This window comes from Hippocampus guttulatus, chromosome 3, assembly GCF_054856545.1.
Source record: "Hippocampus guttulatus isolate MCC_2025c chromosome 3, RoL_Hgut_1.0, whole genome shotgun sequence".
Lineage (NCBI taxonomy): Eukaryota > Metazoa > Chordata > Actinopteri > Syngnathiformes > Syngnathidae > Hippocampus > Hippocampus guttulatus.
The window spans coordinates 8,900,104-8,924,592 of NC_141263.1; the positions used below are offsets into that span (position 1 = coordinate 8,900,104).

The 24,489-nt window shown below is 40.7% G+C and overlaps 2 protein-coding genes across 6 annotated transcripts in view; both read left to right on the forward strand.

Moving 5' to 3' along the window:
* The first annotated feature begins 301 nt into the window (after positions 1-301).
* On the forward strand, positions 302-11,875 carry LOC147207368 (sorting nexin-1-like). 2 transcript variants are annotated; one of them, XM_086107226.1, is made up of 15 exons: positions 302-456; positions 833-988; positions 4,291-4,418; positions 4,539-4,605; positions 4,694-4,737; positions 4,823-4,964; positions 5,754-5,832; positions 5,966-6,041; positions 6,132-6,245; positions 8,635-8,728; positions 8,857-9,062; positions 9,343-9,486; positions 9,692-9,772; positions 9,899-9,970; positions 10,801-11,875. In XM_086107226.1, the coding sequence occupies exons 1-15, from the start codon at positions 333-335 to the stop codon at positions 10,849-10,851; spliced, it is 1,578 nt and encodes a 525-aa protein (XP_085963352.1). In that variant the 5' UTR covers positions 302-332; the 3' UTR covers positions 10,852-11,875. The 2 variants fall into 2 exon arrangements, with proteins under 2 accessions (XP_085963352.1, XP_085963351.1); XM_086107225.1 differs by having other exon boundaries at positions 302-452; positions 865-988.
* A 1,742-nt stretch (positions 11,876-13,617) lies between these two features.
* The window catches only part of csnk1g1 (casein kinase 1, gamma 1), a 32,772-nt gene continuing 21,900 nt past the window's right edge, over positions 13,618-24,489 (forward strand). For all 4 annotated transcript variants that reach the window (XM_086106538.1, XM_086106539.1, XM_086106540.1 and 1 more), the window contains exons 1-3: positions 13,618-13,840; positions 21,945-22,334; positions 22,494-22,534. In XM_086106538.1, coding sequence (XP_085962664.1) covers positions 22,148-22,334; positions 22,494-22,534 — 228 coding nt within the window. In that variant the 5' untranslated portion in view covers positions 13,618-13,840; positions 21,945-22,147. The remainder of the gene's footprint in view (positions 13,841-21,944; positions 22,335-22,493; positions 22,535-24,489) is intronic.

Below are 24,489 nucleotides of genomic sequence, written 5' to 3' on the forward strand. Positions count from 1 at the left end.
CGAAATTTCGCTTTTGCAATATACACAGGTGCATCTCAATACATCCTCACTCTGATGCACCACCACCATTAAGCATAAGACCCATTTTGGCTGGCAGCCACCAACAAGTAGTACAGTACCACGATGCAGGACTAGGCTTGACCAATGCATGGAACTTTGTGTATATATAAATCAGCATGTATTGTATTGTACTGTACTGTACTGTACTCAGGTTGCAATTAAGGAATGTTTTGGTCATGTGTGATTGTGAGCAGCAGAGGTCACTAAAACCACACGTCGCTTCCCTCCCTTCACTGTGACGTCACAGTGAAGGGATCCTCACCGCAAGGAAAATGGCGTCCGGCACGTCTCGCAATCCTCCTCCTTTCCCTACAAACGACGAGACAGGAGAGGGATTGTCTAACTTGGCAGATGGAGACAGTGACGAGGGAGAAGATATTTTCGTTAGCAATGTAAGTTCTTGTGTCCTTTTCTACCTGCGTTCCCCAGTCATTGATGACGGGATGTAGCTGTCTTAGCTAGCTGGAAGTCCGCTTCTTTTACTGAACTGACTTGTCTCATTCTTGCTATACAAAATAAGTTATCTGCGAGTTTGCCGTGGACGCGAACTGTGGACTATTTTTTTAATTACATGGCACAGCGTAAATGTAATCACAAAACCAAGCCAGGATCATCTCGCAGCTGTAACAACCTCAGATGAACTTCCTAGACGTGGACTCGAACTCATTGACTTCGTTGTTTTCAGTTGGCGTCGCTTCACAGCCAGCCAACCTTTTCCAATTACACTTTTCGACAGCGTGGTTTCAGAACCTTTTTGCTCGCTTGATTTAAGTCACGTTTGTGTGTGCTTTTGTGCCGACTAAGTCTATGAGTCCTGGAGTGTGTCAGCCCGTGCGAGGAGGCGAACTCCCCGCCGGCGATGCGGGCAGTCACACTAGCGCCCAATCCAACGGAGTCCACTCAGACGAAGACAACGATCTGTTTTCCGGTAAGCCCTGCGTATCCTAATTGGAAAAATGGTCTTGTTAAAGAAATCACAAGAGAAAAAAGGGACATTAAAGTATTCAGGCGACATTCTAGTGATTTCACAGTACAATACAATACATGCTGTAGAAAAAAACTCCTCCACGATGTTCCTTACTGCTGTAAAACAAGAAGAAGTATCAAATATTATAAAAACTTTTAAAAATAAAAAGTCAACTGATTGCTTTAATATTGACATGACAATAATAAAGCAGATTATAGAATATGTAGTGCGACCTTTCACGCACATATGCAACCTGTCATTCAAAGCTGGTATCTTTCCATCAAAAATGAAAATTGCTAAAGTTATTCCAATCTATAAAAGTGGAGAAAGACATCGGTTTACAAATTATAGACCAATATCACTACTACCACAATTTTCAAAAATATTAGAAAAACTATTTTCTCGCAGACTTGATAGCTTTATACAAAAGCATGCGCTGTTAAGTGAGAATCAATATGGCTTCAGGGAAAAGCGGACCACCTCAATGGCAGTTATGGAGTTTGTGGAAGCAATAGCCACTAATATAGACAACAAAGAATTTACTGTTGGGGTTTTCCTAGATCTAAAAAAAGCTTTTGACACAATAGATCACAGTATATTATTGAAAAAACTAGAAAGATATGGCATTAGAGGTGTAGCTTATAAATGGATAAAAAGTTATTTAGAAAACAGATATCAGTACGTGCAACTCAACAATAAAAAAACTAATCAACTAAAAATCACTCACGGAGTTCCTCAGGGGTCAGTGCTTGGTCCAAAACTATTCATCTTATATATAAATGATATCTGCAAGGTCTCAAAACAATTTAAATGTGTCCTATTTGCTGATGATACAACTTTCTACTGTTCTGGAATAAATCTGAAACAGCTCCTGACAACCGTAGAAAACGAATTAAACAAATTAAAAAACTGGTTCGACAGAAATAAATTGTCACTTAACCTGAAAAAATCGAAGTTAATTGTTTTTGGCACAAGACCAATCAAACACCAAGCTAAAATTATGGTAAACTCAATTGAGATAGAAAGAGCGTATGAAACCAAGTTTCTCGGATTAGTAATAGACTCAAAACTATGTTGGAAGCCACATATCGATAACGTAAAAAGAAAAATAGCCAAAACCGTAGGGATCCTCTACAAAACCAAGGAAGTGCTAAATAAGAGATCTTTGTACACATTGTACACTTCATTATTATTACCATATATGACCTACTGTGTGGAAATATGGGGAAATGCCTGCAAAACAAACACACTCCCTATTCTCAACCTACAAAAAAAAGCAATTCGAATTATTAATAGATCAAAATATACGGAACCCACAAATCCACTATTTATCAAATTAAATACGATGAAATTTTATGACCTGGTTGACTTTAAAATCGCCCAATTAATGTACAAAGCACACAATAACCTGCTCTGCCAAAACATTCAGAAGTTTTTCGAAATTCGAGAAAGCAGCTATGATTTAAGAGGTACCAACTTATTCAAAAAACTCAAAACAAGAACAAACATCAAGCAAAGAAGTGTATCTATCAAAGGTGTTAATCTGTGGAATAATCTCGAAACGGACCTGAAAATGAGTAAATCGCTTGCTGAGTTAAAAAACAAATTCAAAAAAATAGTACAAACAACCTACATCAATCAGAGTTAAAATGATAAATTCAAAACATTAAATATAATGATAAATCAGAACTAAGTTGATAAATAGAGAAAGGTATATAAATATCCATTATGAATTTAAGAGAAAATTGACACAAGAGTGTCAGGGTGTGGAAGTATATAATCCCGATACAAACCAAAAGTTGTAAAAATATCACGGTTAAGGGTAAAGTATGAGCCTTAATGGAGACTTCTTTCTTCTTACTTTTCTGATTGATATAAAAATGATTTATTAGATACAATCACATAACGGGGTAGGACTAGATACGTTTTTTACTTCTTCCTACTCCCTTGAACATAATAACTGTGTTGAATGAAGATTGATTTCTTTCTTTTTACTTTTTTTATCTACCTTATTTTCTGTCAAATTATTACTGTATATATGTTTTATGTTCAATAAACAAACAAACAAACAAACAAACAAATGGTTAACGTTGCAAGGCTCATGCAGTTACATTATGAAAGTACTTTATTTTTTCTTTGCATAGCAGAGAGGTCTCACAAAGAAAGAGCTGGCCGTAGTTAAGGAAATAAGTCAGACATGTTTAAATACAGAATCACAATATTTTACAGTTAATCCAAGAAAATGGACATGTTATTCAAATAAAAATAATCCGAAAAACAACTGTTTCAAAGTACCCACACTTTTAGAGTCCTTGGTGGTGCTGCTGGGGACTTCATTGTTTTACTGGTGTACTTCAATGCTCACGTCGGCAATGACAGTCCTCCTCAGCAGCAATTGGCGCTACACTATGGCAATTTGATACATTGGCGAATTTTCTGCTTCAGATCAGAAAGGTCTTTGTTCACAATTTTTTGTCATTGTGTTAAATCAAATTTTAAAAATCAAAAGTACTAGAGGGATCAGTGTTTAGTTTTAGTCAGTACTCAAAGACTGAATACTACAGGTATGGGTCTGAAAAAAGTGGTGACCAACATCTCATAATTATACTAGATGGGAGATATAGCGCCTTTTATAATCAAAGACACTTTATCTTATGTCCAAGAACTTGGAACACTAGGACGCCCCATCAATAATTATTTTTCTTCCATTTTGTTCTTGCCGTTTACAACAAGCTGTTCTCACTCTGAAATCACTCCGCCACCACCTCTCCAAACGGATGCGACTGTTGTCAGAGGACAATTGTCAATTAGGGCGCATTTGACATCCCAACAACAGCACATACACACATGGCAGCCATGGCCAAAAGGTTAAGATCGCCCTCTGTCACCGGGGAATGCCTGGTTCAGGACCATCCCCCGGACACACGGCTGCTGTCTCCCCGAGCAAGACACTCATACCCCTTAGTGCTCCCCGGGCACTTAAGCGGGAGCCCCCTGTTCCAGTGGGTGCCACTAACTGTGTGTTCACTGTGATAGGTCTCATTCTGTGCCCACGTGTGTACATGATAGGCACAGGATCGATCTTTTTTTTCTCCTCCTCTTTGTTACACTATTTGTCAACTGAATTTAGCGCTGTGTTAAGTGCCATGTGAAAAGGCCTTAAGGTGTGCACCTCCTGTTGTGGCCTTAATGGGATATTTCCTTAATGTTGAATCACATCTGTGTTTTTGGACAACAGAGTAAGGTTCCTTTTCTTTCCACAGACGCCCAACTAAGCACAGACAAATCTGGAAGCTCTTCCCAGAAAGAGCTCTCCAGCTCCTTGAGCTCACGTCCCATCTCCTCGTTTTCCCCGAGTCCGGGCGCCATGCCAACCACCTCCTTGGAAGAGGTACGGACATCAGCCCTGCATGATAGTGGATATGATTAATTGCAACATGTGGCTTTCCACATGTATGTACTTAAATGGGCAAATGTATTTTGAGAGCTAATGTGCTGTCACCACTTGCAGCTGGAAGAGGAAGAGGACAAGGATACTTTTGATGTGGACGTTGCTGTCACCAACCCTGAGAAAGTCGGTCAGTGTCTTTCAAGTCTGTATGTCTTGTTTCTGCATTTTCAGCAAATCTTTGATTTTCTGCATCCATTTTGTTTCCATTCTCCCAGGCGATGGCATGAATGCATATGTGGCCTACAGAGTATCCACAAGGGTTTGTAGTTCTGTATGAGTACATTCATCACTTCTTGTCGTGTCAATAAATGTCTTGATTAAAGTACCCTCATCTGGCCTTCCAGACCTCCTTGCCCATGTTTAAAAATAGGACCTTCTCTGTGAGAAGGCGCTTCAGTGACTTCCTGGGGCTCTATGAGAAGCTGTCTGTCAAACAGTCACTGCATGGATGCATCATTCCGCTACCACCAGAGAAGAGTGTCGTAGGTGGGCTTGACAGCCAATTTCTTTCTACTAGTTGATGATAATGTTGAAATCCAGCTTCATCACAGTGCTTTTAGTTTTCCTTTCTTGTGCTTTATTACCCTGAAATGACGATCTTCCCTGTCCCCCATCATCATTTAAAAGAAGCCTTGTTAATTTACGTGTGGCTTGATTGGCAGTAATTAGTTTAGCTTGGAAAAACCGCATAAGAGCTGAATCGCACACCTCTATATTGATATGTTATTTTTATGGCAACATTTTCAACAAACGGGTACATCCATGTTGGGTCCAAAACATAAGCTCTAACATGTGTAGTAAACTCACTGCCAGACAATAGACACACATTGGACAGCAAGGAGGACACAAAGAACAGACAAGTGTGCAAATTTCTGCCAAATGGCTTTGCAACCTGTAACAAATCCTGGTGGAAATTTTCTTGCAAGCATTCACCGCTCGGTGAAATACAGGCTAAATTATGCAAAAAAAAGGGAAAATGACAAATGGCAGTTTTAAAAATGATATTGTTCTTAACCTATTACTCATTCACTCCCAAAGACATATTTATGTCTTTTCACACTCCACACGTTCAACCCCAGATACTTGTTTTTGTTTTTTCCAATTTTTCCAAGACTTAAGATACAAAAAAAGGGGGTCTAGAATTGGCTGGTACTCAATGAGTTAAATGTGTCAAAATGCTTAAATCCTCTTTGTACAGATTATGTAAACAAAATATGAGTGGTGTGACTACTAGTTTTCCACGTGCCACCAATTGAGTGAGAATTCCCTTGACAGGAATGACCAAAGTGAAAGTGGGGATGGATGATCCATCATCAGTGGAATTTGTGGAGAGACGAAGAGCTGCTCTGGAGAGGTAAGACGAGCCCACACACATTTTGTACAGGACTTTCTTGAAGTGATGATATCTAGTACAGTATACAGTCTTATTTTTTGTCGCTTTCTAGGTCTTGTAACCTGTTTCACACCAATGTATTTTTGTTTTGCAGGTATCTGCAGAGAGTTGTCGCTCACCCTTTGCTAATACAAGATCCTGATGTGCGAGAATTCTTGGAAAAAGAAGATGTGAGGATTCTATTATGTAGTCGTTTGTTTATTTTCTTTTCCAATGATGGAGTTTTGATCAAAATGGGGAATCTGTGTTTGTCTTTTAAGTTACCCAGAGCATCAAACACACAGGCGCTGAGTGGAGCTGGCTTCCTTAAAATGATCAATAAGGCGTCGGAAGCTGTCAACAAGATGACCATCAAGATGAACGAATCTGACACCGTAAGAGCATGTGGCATGTTGATGTGAATAGCTTTATTTAGAGGAGAATGCAACGCACCACTTGAACCACAACCTGAGAACAATGTTCTAATCCAAAAATAATGCAATGATCAATTAGTGGAATTGATAGAGGGATTTTTTTTCTCATACAGCGCTTCCTGAATCTCGGTAGATAGTGTAAATATTCAAGTCAAGTCAACAGTATTTATAGAGCACTTTCAAACAGCCATCGCTGCATACAAAGTGCTGTATATGGAGCAATTTAACATGCACAATAAACAGTAAGACAAATCGGCAAAAGGCGGTAGAAAGCACCAAACAGTAAAACCAAGAACAAATCTGAGTCGAATGCCAAAGAATACAAGTGAGTTTTGAGGAGGGTTTTGAAGATGGGCAGCGGGGAGGCTTGCCGAATGTTCAGTGGGAGGTCATTCCAGAGAGAGGGACCAGAGTAGTCAGTGAGTATTTTGAGTATGTCACACCAATCACCCAGCTGTGTACGAGAACTATTCCACGGCAACAATACATTGCTTACAGGGATGTATGATATTGGCAAAATGTTACTTCTCAATTTAAATTTTTTGCCAGATATCGGAAAAACAACATTTCTAAAGGTTCAGTAAAAACTAAGCATTAATAAAATACCAGCCCAAAAGGATGTGGAAGGTGTATTTGTATTTATTAGAACTTTCCAAAAGCCATCAAGATGAACAAAGTTAGCAGTAAATTACTCCTCCAAAAAATAATCAAATTCACATTGTACTGCAACTGTGCTTTGTATCATTTACCGATTTGTCCATCTATGCATGAGTTGGCTTGGGAACAAAAAATACACACACAGTGCACTGTCCTAATTGTGACTGCACAAACAAGTTGCCACCTAGTTGTAGATGAGGCCAATCGTGTGATTAATCTGGAAATACTGCCATGGGAAAAAAGAAGCTATTTAACCTTAAAACAAAGATTGATCACAACTTAATCCTGATGTTTACATTTCCAAGGTGAACCGCAGGGCAAAATGCAGCCAGGCACGATGAGTGAGGAGAATGACCCAGGTCTGCTTCATGGCAAATTCCTTTTCTAAAAATTGCCTCATGGAAATCTGGATAAAACCAGTTTTTGTGTGTACATATTGGTGTGATGAACTGTCATTCCATCAAAGTAAAACCAGCATAAGGTTGCACATTCGGGTAAAGCCTATCTGTGCTAACGTTAGCAAAGACTCAGTGGAAACAGGCCGCTTTCATCAAGCTACAGTGCATTGGTAGGTGCGAGTGATCCTTGTCAAGAAAAGGACAACAAATAGGCTGAATAATGTTCTCACTATATGGATTGCCAGAGGCTGGATACCCATCAACATAGTCGAAGATAAGGGGCTTCAGTATCTCTTACAGACAGTCTAAAGCGACACATTATATTGAAAGAAGTGTGTGAAAAAAAAAGACAATTTTCTGTTTGGGAGACAATTTGGACATTCACTTTATTCAGCCCCTGCTTAATTATTGCAAATGCTGGCATGTGAAATGTTCTCTTTATTAGACAAGTTGCTTCCATTTGCTTTCAAGCAAGAGCTATTGTCTAGGTATGTGCTTGTCGGCTCCTTAAATTGGCACTTCATTGTGGGTAATGCCAAACATTACTTGAGACGCATAATCTTTCTATGAGGCACTTTATGCAGTTCAAGATCTGTACTGTGATATAAATGCTTTATTTTTATTTAATAATGCGATCTGAGTTGTTCAATACATTTTAAAACTTCGTTTTGTCAAGTATTTCTTCGCTCAAACACCATACCTTTTGTCTTAAAAGAAATTTTAAATCAATTGTGGCATTTTGTTGATATTTTATCTAAAGACTATTTAGTTCAGGGAAATGTGTGATTAATCTGGATTCGAGTTTGTGAGGGACAAGATCCCCATTTAATTAAAAAAAACTATGAAATAAACATGTATGAATGTCAAAACACGAAGAATAGTTATGACCTTTGAAAAAAAAAACGTCATAAAATGAGTGGAGTTTACAACGCTATGATCATGCTTACAATGTAAAGAGAAAAGCCATCACAAATCTTACCGGTAATTCCTTCTTGGCTATCTTTCCGTTTGCAGACATTACTAGTCCTGACCTGTTGGGAGCTGCACACACCTCGCACCACGCTCTCAATCGTGACTGCACAAACATGTTGCCACATAGCTATAAATAAGGCCAATTCTAATCAGCTGGCAAGTCTTACTAACATGAGCTGTGGAGAAAACTCTTGATGTGCTCGGAAAAACTGACTTCAATTTTGAATCAGCATCAAAATTAACGTGACCATTTTTGATCTGCTGGTGAAATATCAGCTTTATTGTTCTCATTTGGTTTTGAGACGTGTCTTCTTTCTTTTTAGTGGTTTGAGGACAAGTTGCAGGAGGTGGAGAATGAGGAGCAGCAGTTAAGGAAACTCCATGCTGTGGTGGACTCATTGGTCAATCACAGGAAGGGTGAGCCACATCTGAATTACTTGTCGGGAATACATAAATTCGGTCAACAGAGTTGAAAAAAAATTGTGCCCAGATGTTTCACATAAGTCTTCTGAGAATGACACGATGTTTTCACCCACCAACACCAGAGCTATGCGGAAACACGGCAATATTTGCCAAAAGTATGGCCATGCTGGGGAACTCTGAAGACAACACGGCTCTGTCCCGGGCCCTATCGCAATTGGCAGAGGTCGAGGACAAGATGGAGCAGCTGCACCAGGAGCAGGCTTCCAGTGACTTTTTCATTTTTGCAGAGGTGCTGGCTGACTACATCCGTTTACTGGGTGCTGTGCGGGTAAGACAACTGCGCAATCTCTTGAGTACTTTGCCTTAGGCTCAGGAAGCATGTCCAAATCAAATTTGTCACATTCTTAAACAAGCGAACTCTGTCAGAAACGCTGAACATAAGTGTTTTTTGTTTTTTTTTCTTTCAATCTGTCACTGAATTGTTTACGCTGCTGCTAACAAAGACTACTTTGCAGTTTTCAGACCCGTTCTTGGGCTTCGAACAATCTTGTATGCATAGTATTAGGTGTCGCGTTAAATTTTGTCCACCACTTGCTGGATGTCCACAGGGCTGCTTTGACCAGCGCATGCGAGCATGGCAGCGATGGCAGGAGGCTCAGAGTTCACTCCAGAAAAAGAGAGAGGTGGAGGCCAAGCTTTTATGGGCCAACAAGCCAGACAAACTGCAGCAGGCCAAGGAGGAGATCACTGAGGTACACACACACACACACACGCATGCATGCACGCACACACACACACACATAGTGCCACACGTTAGCCTGACACTTTGGCAAAATTGTGTTCAAGTTCTAAAGTGGATACTAGCCTATGTGCTGTAATGCTCACGATACACACCATGCTTGATTATGGTCATACCGCGTTCAGTGAGTTCATAGTATGTTGTTGGTGTGTGCGCAGTGGGAGGCGAAAGTTACTCAGTACGAGAGAGATTTTGACAGAATTGGCATGACCGTGCGCAAGGAGGTTCTCAGGTTTGAGGTAAGTGTTTGTTTCATGAACCTTGTTTTATTGTGTGCGAATGTTTGGAAACAGCAAAATTCAAATGGCATTATTTTGAATTAGCAAGAAACGGCAAAATGAAATTCATATCATTTGTATTTGTAGAAAGAAAAAACCAAGGATTTGAAGACCCAGATCATCAAATATTTGGAATCAATGCTTCAGTCTCAGCAAAGGGTAATAACGTTAACCCTCATTTTATGTTCAACAGTTATGTTTTCCTGGTCAGAAATGACCACTCCACTAAGAGTCGCCATAAAAAACAGAATTCTGACATATTAGCACTACTTGTTGTGTTAGATATTCTAGTTAATTCAAGTTCTAGTCCAGGGGTGGGCAAACCTTTTGGCTCCGGGGCCGCATTGACTTTTAAAATTTGACAGAAGGGCCAGGTCAGCACAAGCTATGGTACATTTAAAAAAAAAAAACTGCATTTGTTGACAGTCCATATCAAACATCAACAGAACAAAAGCATGAAAGTACAGTATTAATATACTTTTTTTAAATGACAAAAGTGTTGTTGATGACCTATTTTAGCCTGTGCATCGCTGCAGATGGGTTGTGATCAGACCAGTAGAAGTAGAGCGATACAGAGGTACTAGGTGGTCGAAAAGATCCCCCCCCCCCCCCGTGTTCTGCAACTTCAAGTCAATGCGCCACCTGGCGGTGAAATGCCTGTCATTACAAGTCCAATTGAAATGAATGCAATCATTCACATCGAACCTTAATTGTGGACCAACCTTCGGCGGGCCGGATTAAAAAGACCAACGGGCCGGATTCGGCCCGCGGGCCGTAGTTTGCCCACCACTGTTCTAGTCAGTAATATTGCTTTTGAACTTCTGGATGTTTTAATGGTCCGTGTGCCTCAATGTTCTGATCTTTAAAAAAAAAAAAAAAAAAAACATGATTATTTTTTGTAAAAGGCATTTGGCTTTCCTGTAGTTGGCCATTCCCTTTTAACAATTGTGTTCAGTATTGTCATTCTCATCATCCTATTTCTATTGCAGCTTATCAAGTTTTGGGAGGCTTTCCTTCCTGAGGCCAAGGCAATAGCTTAATGAAAGAGGATGGACACTTTTTAAAGACCCATCTGCCTTTTCTGAACACCTGACCTCTACCACGAACTGAGAGGACCATTTTGAAACACGAAAAAGACTTCCATCCATTTGCTCTCGTTTTCTGTATTCTCAAATTTTGTACAGTTCTTTGATATTGATGTGCCGCATAAATCCTTGTTTGTATACCATACTTTAAAAATGCAATGAATGAGATTCAGGAAAGATGAGCCAGGTCATAGTATTTGTAAAAATAATTTTTAAAAAGTAGTAGTGTTTTGCAAGGGGGAGGGGTATATACAATGTATTTGTTACTAGTTGAATCCGTGTAAAATTTTGCACTGAGGTACCGACCTAGAGTAACACTTCATTCATAGTTTACATTAAAGGTCAACCGCATGACAGGCATTCCAGCGGATTCATGGATGGATGTCAGTTTTGATGCAATTAAATGCATTGCACTAGTAAAGCATTTCTTTTTAATTAATATGCCACTGTTATTGACAGGGGGTCGTAACTAAGAATCCTAGCGCATTATTCCTGCGCATCACTACATTTGAGAACATTTAACTATGACAACAACAGGGTGACACCCTTGTCAGGGTAGTTGCAATGAGAGAATTGCCAAGTTTCATGAGGGACTTACGTCAATCAATACTTTGTTGGTATTATGATGAAGAATTGTGAGTCAAGATATCAATCTTCACTTTGTCACTTCTGTGTCAGCTATTCAAGTAATTTAGAGCTGGTGCAGGTGCTGTTTGCTCAGTAACTTTTGTTGTGTAAAGCAGCATATGCAATATATACAATAAATCAACCACCATTGACTGATTTTAGTCAGAAAACATACGTTGGTCAAAAGATGGTATTGATACATTAAAGTTACACAGTTTGTTTCTGCAACTTTTGTGGGTTTTTTTTCATATTTCCATAAAAATGTGCTTTACTTTTATAGCTACTTTGCATTGGCACGTTTCCTTGGAAATACTATACAGGTGGTTGATTAAAAATAAAAGTTCTGCTTACACTTTGTGCTGTTTCTCCATTTTTACTAAATTCAGAGTAACTGTCTTAACTGTGGATAATTTTTAAATTGGGCGGGAAGTGTGTGTGTGTGTATAGAGAGAGAGATGTATATCAATAGACATGTATGTATATGTGTATATAGAGAGATGTATGTATGTATTGCTATGTACAGTATATATAGCGAGAGATTTATATAAGTTGTGTGTGTATATATATATATATATATAGGTATATATCAATTTAACATGTTTCTATTTGGCTTCATGTCTGCTTGTGCTAGTGATACGGAAATAAGGTTCTCGACTCAGATTGGTTGCCGCCGAGGAGGGACGGACTGAGCCCACATGGGCCCTGCTGAAATACTGACGGAAGCTCACTGACTGATGATGCAGTCTGCAAACTTCCTCCATGGCCTGTTGATTTGAATAATGCTGCCTTCAAGGACTGTGGGTCATATATCTGATTTCCTTTGGTAAAGGTTGGTCAGGAATAACCTTTGCGAAAGGTGGCTTAAAAGTTGCATCGAGGTGCCAATGTTAACACTTTTACAATTTGAACGACCTATTTTTAAAGTACTTGTGGATCATCTTGCTCAAACAGGAACGGGAAGGAAAGTTTCAAGGCAAAAAGGAGAATCTGAAAAGGCACATAGTCTTTCGACGTATCCAAGGTCTTCCCCGAGGCCTCCTGGTGGCTTCTGCCCAAAACACTTAATATGGCTCGTCTTGGTGCGGAGGAGCAGAGGCAGTGCCTCTTCTCTGAGGCCTCACCCTGCAATATCTGTTTGAATTTGTTTACACAGAAGGTTTATAAGATGACATTACCCATGTTACAAGAGTTTAAACAGGACATGATTTCAAATAGACAGTGCAGAAAATGCACAAACATACTATACAGTTACTGTTTCGTTCTGTTCAGTGCAGCGTTAAGGAAAGAAGGAGAGGACACTAGACTACACATGCTGGTCAGATTTACTCCAGGCTGCAAGGTAAAAGTTGCGAGTGATGGTTTTTGTGCGTGTGTGTGTGTATGTGTGTGAGAGATCTGCAATGAAAGGCATTGCTCAACATGCCAATCAGACACGTTTCCACAGAAATAGGTCAACCGGAGTACCACTGGTTATTTATTATGAATTTCGAAATGACGATTATTTGATAAGATATATTTGGCTTTCTAACGTCCTGTTTTGGGGGGCGGGTCCTCTATGGCTTCTTGCGTCTAGAAACGCCCCTCCTGTATAGCTCAAAACAAAACACAAAACAGCTCAAGAAACGTGTCTGAAGGTGCAGCGAACACCTTTGGTAAATAGTGTCTGTGTACACAGTGCAGTGTCTATTTCAGGCCACCTTGTAAATTCTGGGATTTGATATCCAGTATAAAAACCCGAGTAACAGCTACAGTATACCCAAACCAGTTGCGTTTTCTGAATTCGGGTTGTGTCGTGTTGAGCCAAGAATTGCATTTTCGTGTCGACATTAGGCATGTGACCTCGAAAAGTAGGCGCAATGTGGAGTTTTGTTTTGATCAAAATAAGATAGGGCTGCCATGTGCACCTTCACGACGGATTGAGTCTTTTCGTCATGCCTCCTCCACTCACTGACAATTAATAACATCGACTTGTCATTTATTAACCCCCACATAATAAATCCGTGTTATGGAGGAAGGGTACAGGATATTCTATCTTGTAAATGAAGTCGTATCCGTGTGACCTGGAAGTGTGCGTTTAGAAGCGGGCGGTGCCGTTTTTCTACATCCGGTGTGTTCGAACCTCTCACCAGCCAGCAGTGAGCGAAGGCGGACTACTGAAGAATAATGGGGAGGACTGCCATTCTGCTGCTAACATGAAATTTCACCACCAACAAGTAACACCAAGAACCTTGAGTCAAGACTCACTCTAACATCGCGAGTCCAGCAGCAACACCCCTTGCAGCGCGTGCCCTTTTCATCCGGATATATTGCGACCAAGGTGAGCCTGTTGTGTTCGTTCGCGGCCAAACACAAACCGGAATTTGTGGGGGCTTTTGCTTGTTCGTTTACATTTTCATAGCTGACGGGCTAATTTCCTTGTTGTGCTCGGTCCAGCTGTCACTCAGCCATCAGTACATGTTAGCGAAGGCGTTCACGACAGGCGGCGACTGAGGTTTATTCGATTCTTATCTTTTACATACCGCGTCTGGAACACGCTCTGAAAACTCCCTGTAGAAATTTGGAGTAATTCAGTGTTTTCCACATCGCTAATTTGGAAAGAAATTGGCCCAGACGATGTGGCTGGCTAGTGTGGCTAAGCTTAGCTTTGCGGCAGGTTTGTCAGGTTTTCTGCTGGCGAGCTAACTTGGCTAACGGTGTGTTCATTCACTAATCGATGTCATGACCAGCATAGATAGAGGTTGAACCCCTACGGCTGGCGACTTGCTTTGTTCTTGAAACATTCGATCATTTCCTTGTTTTGAAACGCGCTCAGACCTCGTCTCTTTACAGCTCAGTATAAGATTAACCCTCGCGGCTTCAACAAAGCGCTGCATCTCTCCAAGTATTGTTTAGGTTCGTCCGTGCGATGCAAAGAGAGGAGACCACATCTTTTCCTTCTATCATTCCACGGCCTCACCTCAGTTTGCTGGATTTTGCTCGAGTTTAATTATTTGATCGTTTCGGGTTAATGGAATCGCTAATGTCAAACAATTCGCCTTCCACTCACACTTCCCAAATCGAACCTCATCATTCACACCCATGAAAACTTATTTAAGAAACAAAAACCCAACATGGTTTACAACTTAATCCATGGCATTTTTTGTGTTAACACCTGTAAATTGAGCTCACTTAGGGCAAAACGTCCTTTTAAATTTCTACTGCAAATGTTATTTGACACAGCAGGAGTGTGGACTATTGGCAGGCCCCCTCACAGGCTACTCTTTCCACTGAAGGTTAAATCACCCCACTTGCAGCCTTTATTTCTCAGTAACAATGAACAGATGCCAACTGATCAGTTAGTTGATACATTAGGGAAGCACCTTAGTACCTTCTTATCATTGAAGCCATTCCAATATTTAGGTACATTTTAGTGCAATAGTGAAGTTTAGTTTAACAGAACATATCCATATATTCTGCCTAATATTAAAATTATTTACCAATGCCATGTGTAACATGATTTGTTGCCGTTTCATATTCTCTTGACAAAACAAAAACGGTCAATTCCAGGCACACTGGTTTTGTGCACTGGTGGGCAATTCAATGTGCACATTCTATTGCTACATCCTAGGGAAACAAAAAAAAATGTGGTTTTTCTTCAATAATCAGAGCGGTCCATTTCATTTGTCTCGCTCAGTCATGTTCGTTTGCCTCTTGCACAATCTTTTAAAAAAATGCAGAAACTAACAAGCGGCCATCATGTCTATCCTCCTTTGCTGTCCCTAATGAAGTGGGCAGCCCATATACTGTACTCGCTATTTGAAATCGTTATGAAAGAAAGGGGGAAAATTGGGGTTGTTATTAAAATGCCCATATTTGGTATAGTCTTACATTTTTTAGCATGAATCGTTACCTTATTACTTACATGGGTTGAGTGATCTTTTGAAGAAAGCCATCATTTTTTGTGGAGATGGATGGACCTGATAAAACCAAGCTTAATCTATTAAGCAGGAAGTCCGTGACAGCTTTTGCAGTTAACATTTATTTTAATCAACTCAAAACAACAACTGCAGATATTCATCACTTTTGCATGATAAATTCCTTAATGTGAATAAGATTTTATGACCAAACTTTGTGGGGGTTTATTCCACTTTAAGGCGAGTATAGCATCAAGTAGAAATAACTGTGTAGCAGGGCGGCCCGGTAGTCCAGTGGTTAGCACGTCGGCTTCACAGTGCAGAGGTACCGGGTTCCAGCTCCGGCCTCCCTGTGTGGAGTTTGCATGTTCTCCCCGGGCCTGCGTGGGTTTTCTCCGGGTGCTCCGGTTTCCTCCCACATTCCAAAAACATGCATGGCAGGCTGATTGGACGCTCTAAATTGTCCCTAGGTGTGAGTGTGGGCGTGAATGGTTGTTCGTCTCTGTGTGCCTTGCGATTGGCTGGCAACTGATTCAGGGTGTCCCCGCCTACTGCCCGAAGACGGTTGGGATAGGCTCCAGCACCCCCCGCGACCCTAGTGAGGATCAAGCGGTTCTGAAAATGGATGGATGGATGGAACTGTGTAGCATCAAACTTAATAGTTTTACTTAAGAGCTTTTGGAGTAGATGCAGAAAACTTTTCAGCCAAATCCATTGTGTTGTTCCTAAGAAATAGCGTAAGTAGTGAAGTCACTTCCTGGTAAGTCTATTAGACATTTTCAAGTGTTGAGTGTTTTTCAAATTACATTTTGGGTTCATACATTTTGTCAAAGTATGAATAGCTTAGTTTAATTATTTTCCTTTTGGAAGTCTATCCCTTTTGAAAATGTAACTTTTATTTAGTCTGTTTTCAAATTAGGGCCTTTAAATGAACATTTTCATAATAAATCAGTTCAAAATCGAATTCGGCATCGTCAAGTACATTAATGTGTAAATTTGGTAGTGATGCTGTATTTTGAGAAATTATACTTTTTTACTCTTTGTTGAAGTTGCTTCCTGGACCACACTTTCAATTGTCAAAATAACACTCAAGCTTTCGCCAAAGCGGCTGCTTTTCCCGAGAAACAGCTCAATATCTCTGGAACGGTCATGTGATTTTCAAAATTCTTGATGCCTTGTACTCAGGTTGAAGTAGCCTATCCAACCAAATGGGTTTGTTTGTTTTTAAATCCTGCCACATTGCTGATTTAAGTTATGTGAAGAGACTCCCAGCGTGATCGCATTCAACATTATAAAGCTTGAAGAAGTTGAAATATTAGACATGAAAGACAATTGAGTTCACCAATTGTAATGATGTTTAAAGTGATGCATTCTCATTTTACCTAAAATAATTAGTAAATCTAAGATTTATTGAATTCTATCTGTAATTTCAAATAAAATACATTGTTTTCTTCCTCAGAATTGTACTCATAACATGTATTTTGCTTTGATAAAAATTAACCTATGCAAGTGTTTGTTTTAGTTGAGCAATCATTAATATTAAATCGACCTGCACTCTTCCTCCTTTGACCTTTTATAATGTTCGATGCGAAAAGGCCTGTGACCAGAAAAACACCTTGTAGATTTCCCATTTAGCTTTGTACCATTGTAACGTGTGTAAATGAGGACAGCTTAGTGTGCTACGTGTGGCCTGGCCTCAGTGCTCCAAGCTCATTCATCTGCGAGCAGCCAACGTGCCCAGTGCATTCTGCTCAGTGAAGGCTTTCTACCTTTTGAGCAAGGCACTTGATTTCTCTCTCTCGTCAGGGTGCACCAATAGGTACATCATAAAAGAGTTTGCTAGCAGTGAAATGCTTACCTAAGCTAATGATCATGCACTCCACTGTCTCAATTGTCTGTTAAACGTTTTCTAGAGTGCAGACATGTCTGAGCATGTTTAAATGTAGTGGTGATGCAATGTTGCACAAAAGACAAGTCCAGTACCCGCCCCCGCACTTAAACCCATAAATATATTTCTACCCTACTGTCTCACTGGTGTATTTTGTACATCTAAAACCTATGGTAGATTCTGCGGTAATTTGAGTCTGTATGTATACTTAGTAGCACCCTTTTTGGGTGTTTAGTGCCAACAGGCACTGATAAAAGACCCTTCTAATTGAAATTCAATTGGCTGTTTTCATTCAAGCTTGTGTCAGTTTTTGTTCTTGCAACGTCACCTAATTTTTAAATCCACCTGTAGCACAATCATTAACTGTTGGTCTTTTTTTCCCAGCATGTAGGGTCTTTATTGTTCATTGAAGCCAACCGGCATATGAAGAACGATACAGCGAAAATTAATATAACTATTAACTCATTCACTCCCAAAGACATATTTAGATGTCTTTTCAGACGCCACACATTTAATCCCAGCTCTTCATTTTATATTGACTGTACTTGAAAAGGGTCTGAAATACAGTAAGTACAGCCAATATAAAACGAGGAGCTGGGATTAAATGTGTGGCGTCTGAAAAGACATCTAAATACGTCTTTGGGAGTGAATGAGTTAATAATTCAGCCAGTAAACTTCAAATACAGCAGAAGCAGAGAAAATGATGTCATAAATATGGGTATTTGAGTTTAAAGAATGGCCTTACTCACCTGAATGTTTTTGAAGGGGGAATTTGTCAACTCCAAATTCCGGAAATGTTGTACCGAATCTTCTCTGAAGCCTCCTCCTCATGCAGCCACTACGAACGACATAAACCGTGGTGAATTTGGGTGGGCTTTAGTAATTTCGATTCAGTCATGCATGTGTCCGCTGGCAGCAGAAATGTTAATGCAGGGTCTGCCAGTCACTCGGGAAAGACAAATCAGAAGCGAGCATCAGGCTGGGGCGGGACTTTACTGCAAACGGCAATTCTGCTATCACTCAAAATATGCGAGTGGCCACTTTTGCGAGCTGTCCACTGATGGGCACACAGACCTACTAAATGCGAGTTCTCTGGTTCCTTCCGAGCAATGTGCACACTTTCCCGGCTAGCGAGTCGGTGAGGCGGCCAGGCAATCTTCTCGCCATCGATCCAAATCTGGCTGCCAAGGTGGGGGGATTTTGGGTTCATTTATTTCCCTGCCACTTCCAAATTGTCCCTCGGTCTGAATGTGAGCGTGAATGGTTGTTTGTCTGTCTGTGCCCTGCGAGTGTCCGAAAATCAGTTCAGGGTGTACCCAGTCTACTGCCTGAACACGCCTGCGATAGGCTCCCGCGTGCCTGTGACCCTTGTGAGGATAAGCAGATTAGAAAATGGACGGATGGATTAATTACCTGCCACTCACTTTTGCTCATTTCAGCATCTCATCGACGCATGCTTGGCCAACCCAGCTACATCATGGGCAGCCATGGCGGCCTACTGCACCGCTACCCATAACTGTTAGCAACAGTTTGTGACAGAGGGTTTCCTTCTGGTTATCCTGCAGGATGCTTGCTTCAAATGTTTTTTTCTTGTGTGATGACACCATCCTGTTTCGGATGTTTTGTTGAGTTGACAAAACCCTTGCGGACCGAAACTGAAAATGGCCCAAAATGATCAGTCCATCCCTAAATAATACAGTATGGGTGTATTTGGAAATTCACTCTGATGGCCACACACCTCACTCAGGGTGCGTACGTTTGGAGAGGTAGAGCGTGCTCCCATGCCATTAATTTCCAAACGCAGCCTATGTTCTAAACCAAGCAGCAGCTCGTGCTTGAACTGTTTCCATCTCTGCTGTCTGATGCACCGTGTCTCCAGTTGGAGCATTAGAGCACCAGACCTCTGTTTTTCTGCACTCCGAATAACCGCAAGCAACGTTTGAACAAAACAATGATTTTCCAAACGTTCAGAGTGAACCACTGCGCACTTGTATCTTATTTCCAAACACCCCCTACACAGCACTAGGACTGATCCATGTTGTATTGTTGTTTGGAAGATGCCAATGCCAGGTTTGCTAATTAAAAGTTGAAGTTACATTTTCCTTTTTGTATCAAGCACACAGTCGACAATTACTTTTGTATTGTTCATTTTGTGTAATAGTAAAAATAATATTTGAGAAATAAACATTTGCCTGTACTAGAGATGCAGAGTACTGTATAATATGTCGAGAATGATTATTTTGTAACAAATCACAGCACATTACGTTTGGGATTTCAGTTAGAATCTGTGATGAATACAACCGAGTGCAACAGTCGGTTGTAATCAGACTAGATGTGTGTGGTTTGGTTATTGTTGTTAGTCTAGCTGCAATCCTCTTTTTGGTTTAAGGTAGTTCACTAATGATTGTTTACACAACAGGATGAGTTCCAGTTTGCCATTAGTCTTGACTGTAAACCTCTTTTATAGCTATGCAGTTGGGTTTCTGGTTTTATGTAATAGTAATAGTGCATGGTTGCCCTTGAGAGCAACTGAGCTGTCTTTGATGCTGAGAACTGTGCAGGCAATACTGAACATGAGTCATCCGGAAGCCCACACACACACACACACACACACACACACACACGGTACTTATCTGCATCAGCCTCTCCATGCATAGGAATTACAACATTGTCATCAACCGTGTTATTTTTGTTATTTTGACTTCAAAATGGCGCTGCGAGAGTGGCTGCCTTTCCAGCAGCTCCTATATTTTGTTGTTCTACTTCTTCCTTTCATAACTTTGCTGCTGTGAATTGGGAATTTCTCCATTGCGAGACTAATAAAGGTTTCTTAACCTATTAGACATATTGACATGTAGGCTGTTTTTGACAGAACAATTCATACATGTGGTAATCTGTCAAATCTACATTAAGATTTGCAGCAAACAAACACTGGATGATTTTTGAATTTGTTCATGAAACCTGTAGATGACACTGTATGTCCTCATGATTGCTCGGTCTACATTTGATGTGCACATGTCCTGTCCGCGGGACGTATCTGTGCACTTGATGTAAGCAGACTCGCGTCCATCGATGTCCCTGGGAGTGGACAGCTTTTATGTAATTGTTTACATAATATTCTCCACAAACATGGCCCATTTGGCCAAGGTTGTGGGCGGAATATAATCTTGATAGTCACTGTGGGCTGGGATTCTTGCACTCATCTCAACAGCACCCTGACGATAAACTACGCCGTCCTTATCGGGCATTGTGCTCTTGTAAACAGTGATTATTTTGGTGTATAAAATAGATCATATTGCCTTTACAATAAAGTCAAGGTAAAGCGCTCTGGTTTTTTCTCATCCCCAAAAGATTAAGGGTGGAGGGGAGAGCAGGGGAGGGAGAATCAGACTGGTAGATGAGGGGGAAAAAAATGCTTAACGCTGCAAATATGTTCAAAAAAAATGAAAACAAATAAAATGTGTGCATTTATCTGCAAAAAACTCTGCTTTCACACATTGTATTCAACATTCACCACACCATCATTTACATCCGCCCATTTAATTCCCATACCACTTGCTCTTATCTTAGAGAAAATGTACCGAGGCGTGGGGACATGAACATCAAACGAGAGTCGAACCCCAAAATGTGAGGCAGAAGTACGAACCATGACTACCCATCTCCCAGTATTTGACACAGCATTTTAATCTTATGAGACATTCTGCTCTAGAGTTAAAGCAGCAGATGCGAGACTGTTTTTAAACATGAAAAATGAACCTGTTGGACCACGCTGACTGCTGCTGCGTTCAGGATCTTTACCAGGAGACAAAAATACATCAAACGCCAAATACCAGGCATGTCAAGTCATGCACGATCAGCAAAGTCACACGCAGCTAATTAGCTTCATCGGCATTGCCGTTTTCATCCTTTTCATAAGTAAAGTGGCATTCTCTGTCGTTAATGGTAAATTCTAGAATGTTGTCAGCCACGCATGCCAGTTCCAATTAAATGCTGAAATCAGCAGATGAGCAAACTGACTTATGCTGTACCCAATCTTCACAGGGAATGAGCGTGTCCTAACTGGGAATGAGCACGTGATTAAATTCAACTGATCAACTATTTGGAAATAATGGTGATCAATTTATCGATTCATTAATGTTATTTTTGTTCATTGTTTTAATTGGGAAGGGAGAATATCTGTCTGAGCCAATTCGGCTCACAAAGTCAGTTCGTCTTGGCTCAAACTCATTCGTGAGCCTAAACAGGATAAGGGGGAGAGAAATATGGATAGATGGATGGATAAACTACCTGAACTCCTGTTTGAATATTTTGTATTGAGCAAAATAACTCTGCCAATATGAGTTGCACTGCTCATTGTTCTTCTTTGGATTGGAACGAGGTGGACCTGCTGGCTGCTCGCAGCTGAGTGGTGCACCTACGGTAATTGTACTTGAATTATGCTCATCCCTACTTCTGAAGTCATGTGAAATGAGCATTTTTTTCCCCCCACAGGGTGGAAGGGAATTTATAATTGATTTTCAAAATATATAGTCATGTACTATGACTTTCACTCTCCAGATTACCAGATAATCAAACGCCCTAATCAAAAGACACTATGCGGAATCTTTTTTTAATCTATTGTATGTAATCTTTCATTCCAGGTTTTTCGTCAGTCTTCCCTCCCCTGACCGATGTTGAGGCCAGAGTGAGGACAGAAGCGTGTCCAAACCAGCGTTTATCTCATGAGTGTGTGTGTGCCATCTCGGCACTGCCATTGACTAGGGCTGTGGCCGCGGTGGGCCCGCCCCAAGGGGGCCTTTGTACACATCACACCAGGCCCTCATTGAACTGTGCTGCTCACGCCATGGATCCACAGAGGGACAAATATGGCGAGCGGCCTGCCAGGAGTACGAAAGTTTCCCAGGGAAGTCGCAGTGGACACGCGTCCCGGCCGTCGGGCTCCTCGAGCTCCTCAGGGGTTCTCATGGTGGGCCCAAATTTTCGTGTTGGCAAAAAGATTGGCTGTGGAAACTTTGGTGAATTGAAGCTAGGTAAGTAAAGCAAAGGGATCAAAGCAATCTCTGCAGTAGGATCTTTTGTTAGTATTTATGGAAGGACGGGACAAAACCAGATCTTTTCGGATGTTGTGCAGCCACGAAGATATAAATAAAACAGGAGTTTGTCACTAAATCTTTTTTTCCCCTCCCCAGGTAAAAATCTCTACACCAATGAATATGTAGCTATTAAACTGGTAAGTTGACATTTTCTTTCTGGATAACCTCTGTGTATAAATGGTTGAAAGCAAAATGATTTAGGCTATCGGTGAACGTCTTGCCACCGGTAGTCATAAGTCCTGCAAGAGTTCATTTGTTGAGCTTTTCCCTCATGCTGCACCTTATTCACTTGATCCCAAAAAGATTGTTGCTAATATTAGTCTGTGCCATTGTTGTAAGACAGGAAGCATGTTTCATGAGACAAAGGGATTCGTTAATTTATCCTCAGATGTTACCACGCTGCATGTTTTGTCACCACTATTTTCATAAGCACTTTGCTGTTCTGAAGGCTACATACTGGCAAAGTGACTCATGCGTCTTATTTCACACTGGCTGAAGAAACACTGCCAGTGTTCATTTCACCCAGTGACGTAGTTGGTGTGGCATACTCGGCAGTGTGTAGTCTTTCGAAACATCAATGGATGGTGAAGTCTGTTTTAAGTATACAACATTTGAAGCTTTATCGCAGAGTTGTCATGTTTGTAAAATACCCTACAATTGTCCTCAAATACTTGAGTATTCTCGGATAAAACGTGACGTTTGGATTGTTAATGGGCAAAGGTTTGGTGCTGTGACTGACTCTCAATATACTTGACATATCTCTGAAGTCCCCTTGTCAACTCAAATGTTGATCGTGTGGTTCTGTACTCTTTGTGTCAAATTGGGCACACATATTGTAGTAAGGCTACAGTCATGCTGAGCCAGTTGTCCCGTATCAGTACTGTAAAGCATGCCCACACCCTCCCCCCCTGTCCCTCCCATGTAGCTCGTCGGCCCGCATTCACACTGTGTTGCACTCCAGCATGGCCAAGCACACACAACACTTTTTTTGTATTATTATACAAAAGAGTAAGTAAGGCCACAGATTAATAAGAGCACAAAGTTGAACAAAAAGTTGTCATATCAAAAGAAATGTAATTTTCCAATTTCCCACAGAGCTAGATAAGAATACAGGCATCTTAGACCAGCAGGCCTGCCACTTATATATTTTATTCAGTATTTGTTCAATGCACTTCTAATTGATGATTCAACAAAGCCAACAAAAATCGTAATTTCAGGCTTCATACATTTTCTCAAGCACACACGCAATTTAACTAATTTAACACTTTAAACTAATGGTATGTTAATACTGTAGAATATTTAACGTTAATGCTTGACACAACCAGTGTTGTGTCCAAGGACTGGCAACCCGAGGCCAAGCCCAAGGACTTGACTCCGAGGCCAAGGCCAAGGACTTGGAAAATTTTCCGAGGCAAGGCCAAGGACTCGAGAAATTTTCCAAGGCCAAGGACCAAGGGCTGATTTTGAAGCTGAGGCTTAGCCGAGGACATGTATAAAACGATGCTATCATACCACTTGGCAGGTCTTCATGATTTGCAACACCCCTCCATCATAACCCCTTGCACTCCCTAACGCTTGAATGAAGTGTTTTTATTCAAAGAGTAGAACAGTCAGGGTACGTGTTATTTATACTGAGAATAACAAAAATAAAAGCATATGATATACATTTATGAATTAATGTTTTAGTGCAGTAGTTTCTTAATATGAAGCAAATCAACACTCAACAGGCATGACATGGCACGGAAGACAAGTTGAGAAATGACTTTGCATAGAAGTCAATCACTGACTGCAGGAAAAGCGGTAATCTCTGCAGTGATAATTTTACAGTTTGCCAGCGGCGAGTCCCAGGGTATGAAAAGTGTATGAAAGTATGAGTCCCATTATGCATTGAGAGAGTCCCAAATTTTGAATTCTGAAACGGCCTACTTATTCAATTGCATATGATAATAACACAAACAACAACATATACATAAACTGACAAACAAATGCTGCAAAAATTTCAATAATTCAGGAGCAGGCCTGTGGATTTCGGAAATTCATGGTAACCGTTTTTCGGTTCCGTCGGATTACCCAATGGGAAACCACGGTAACT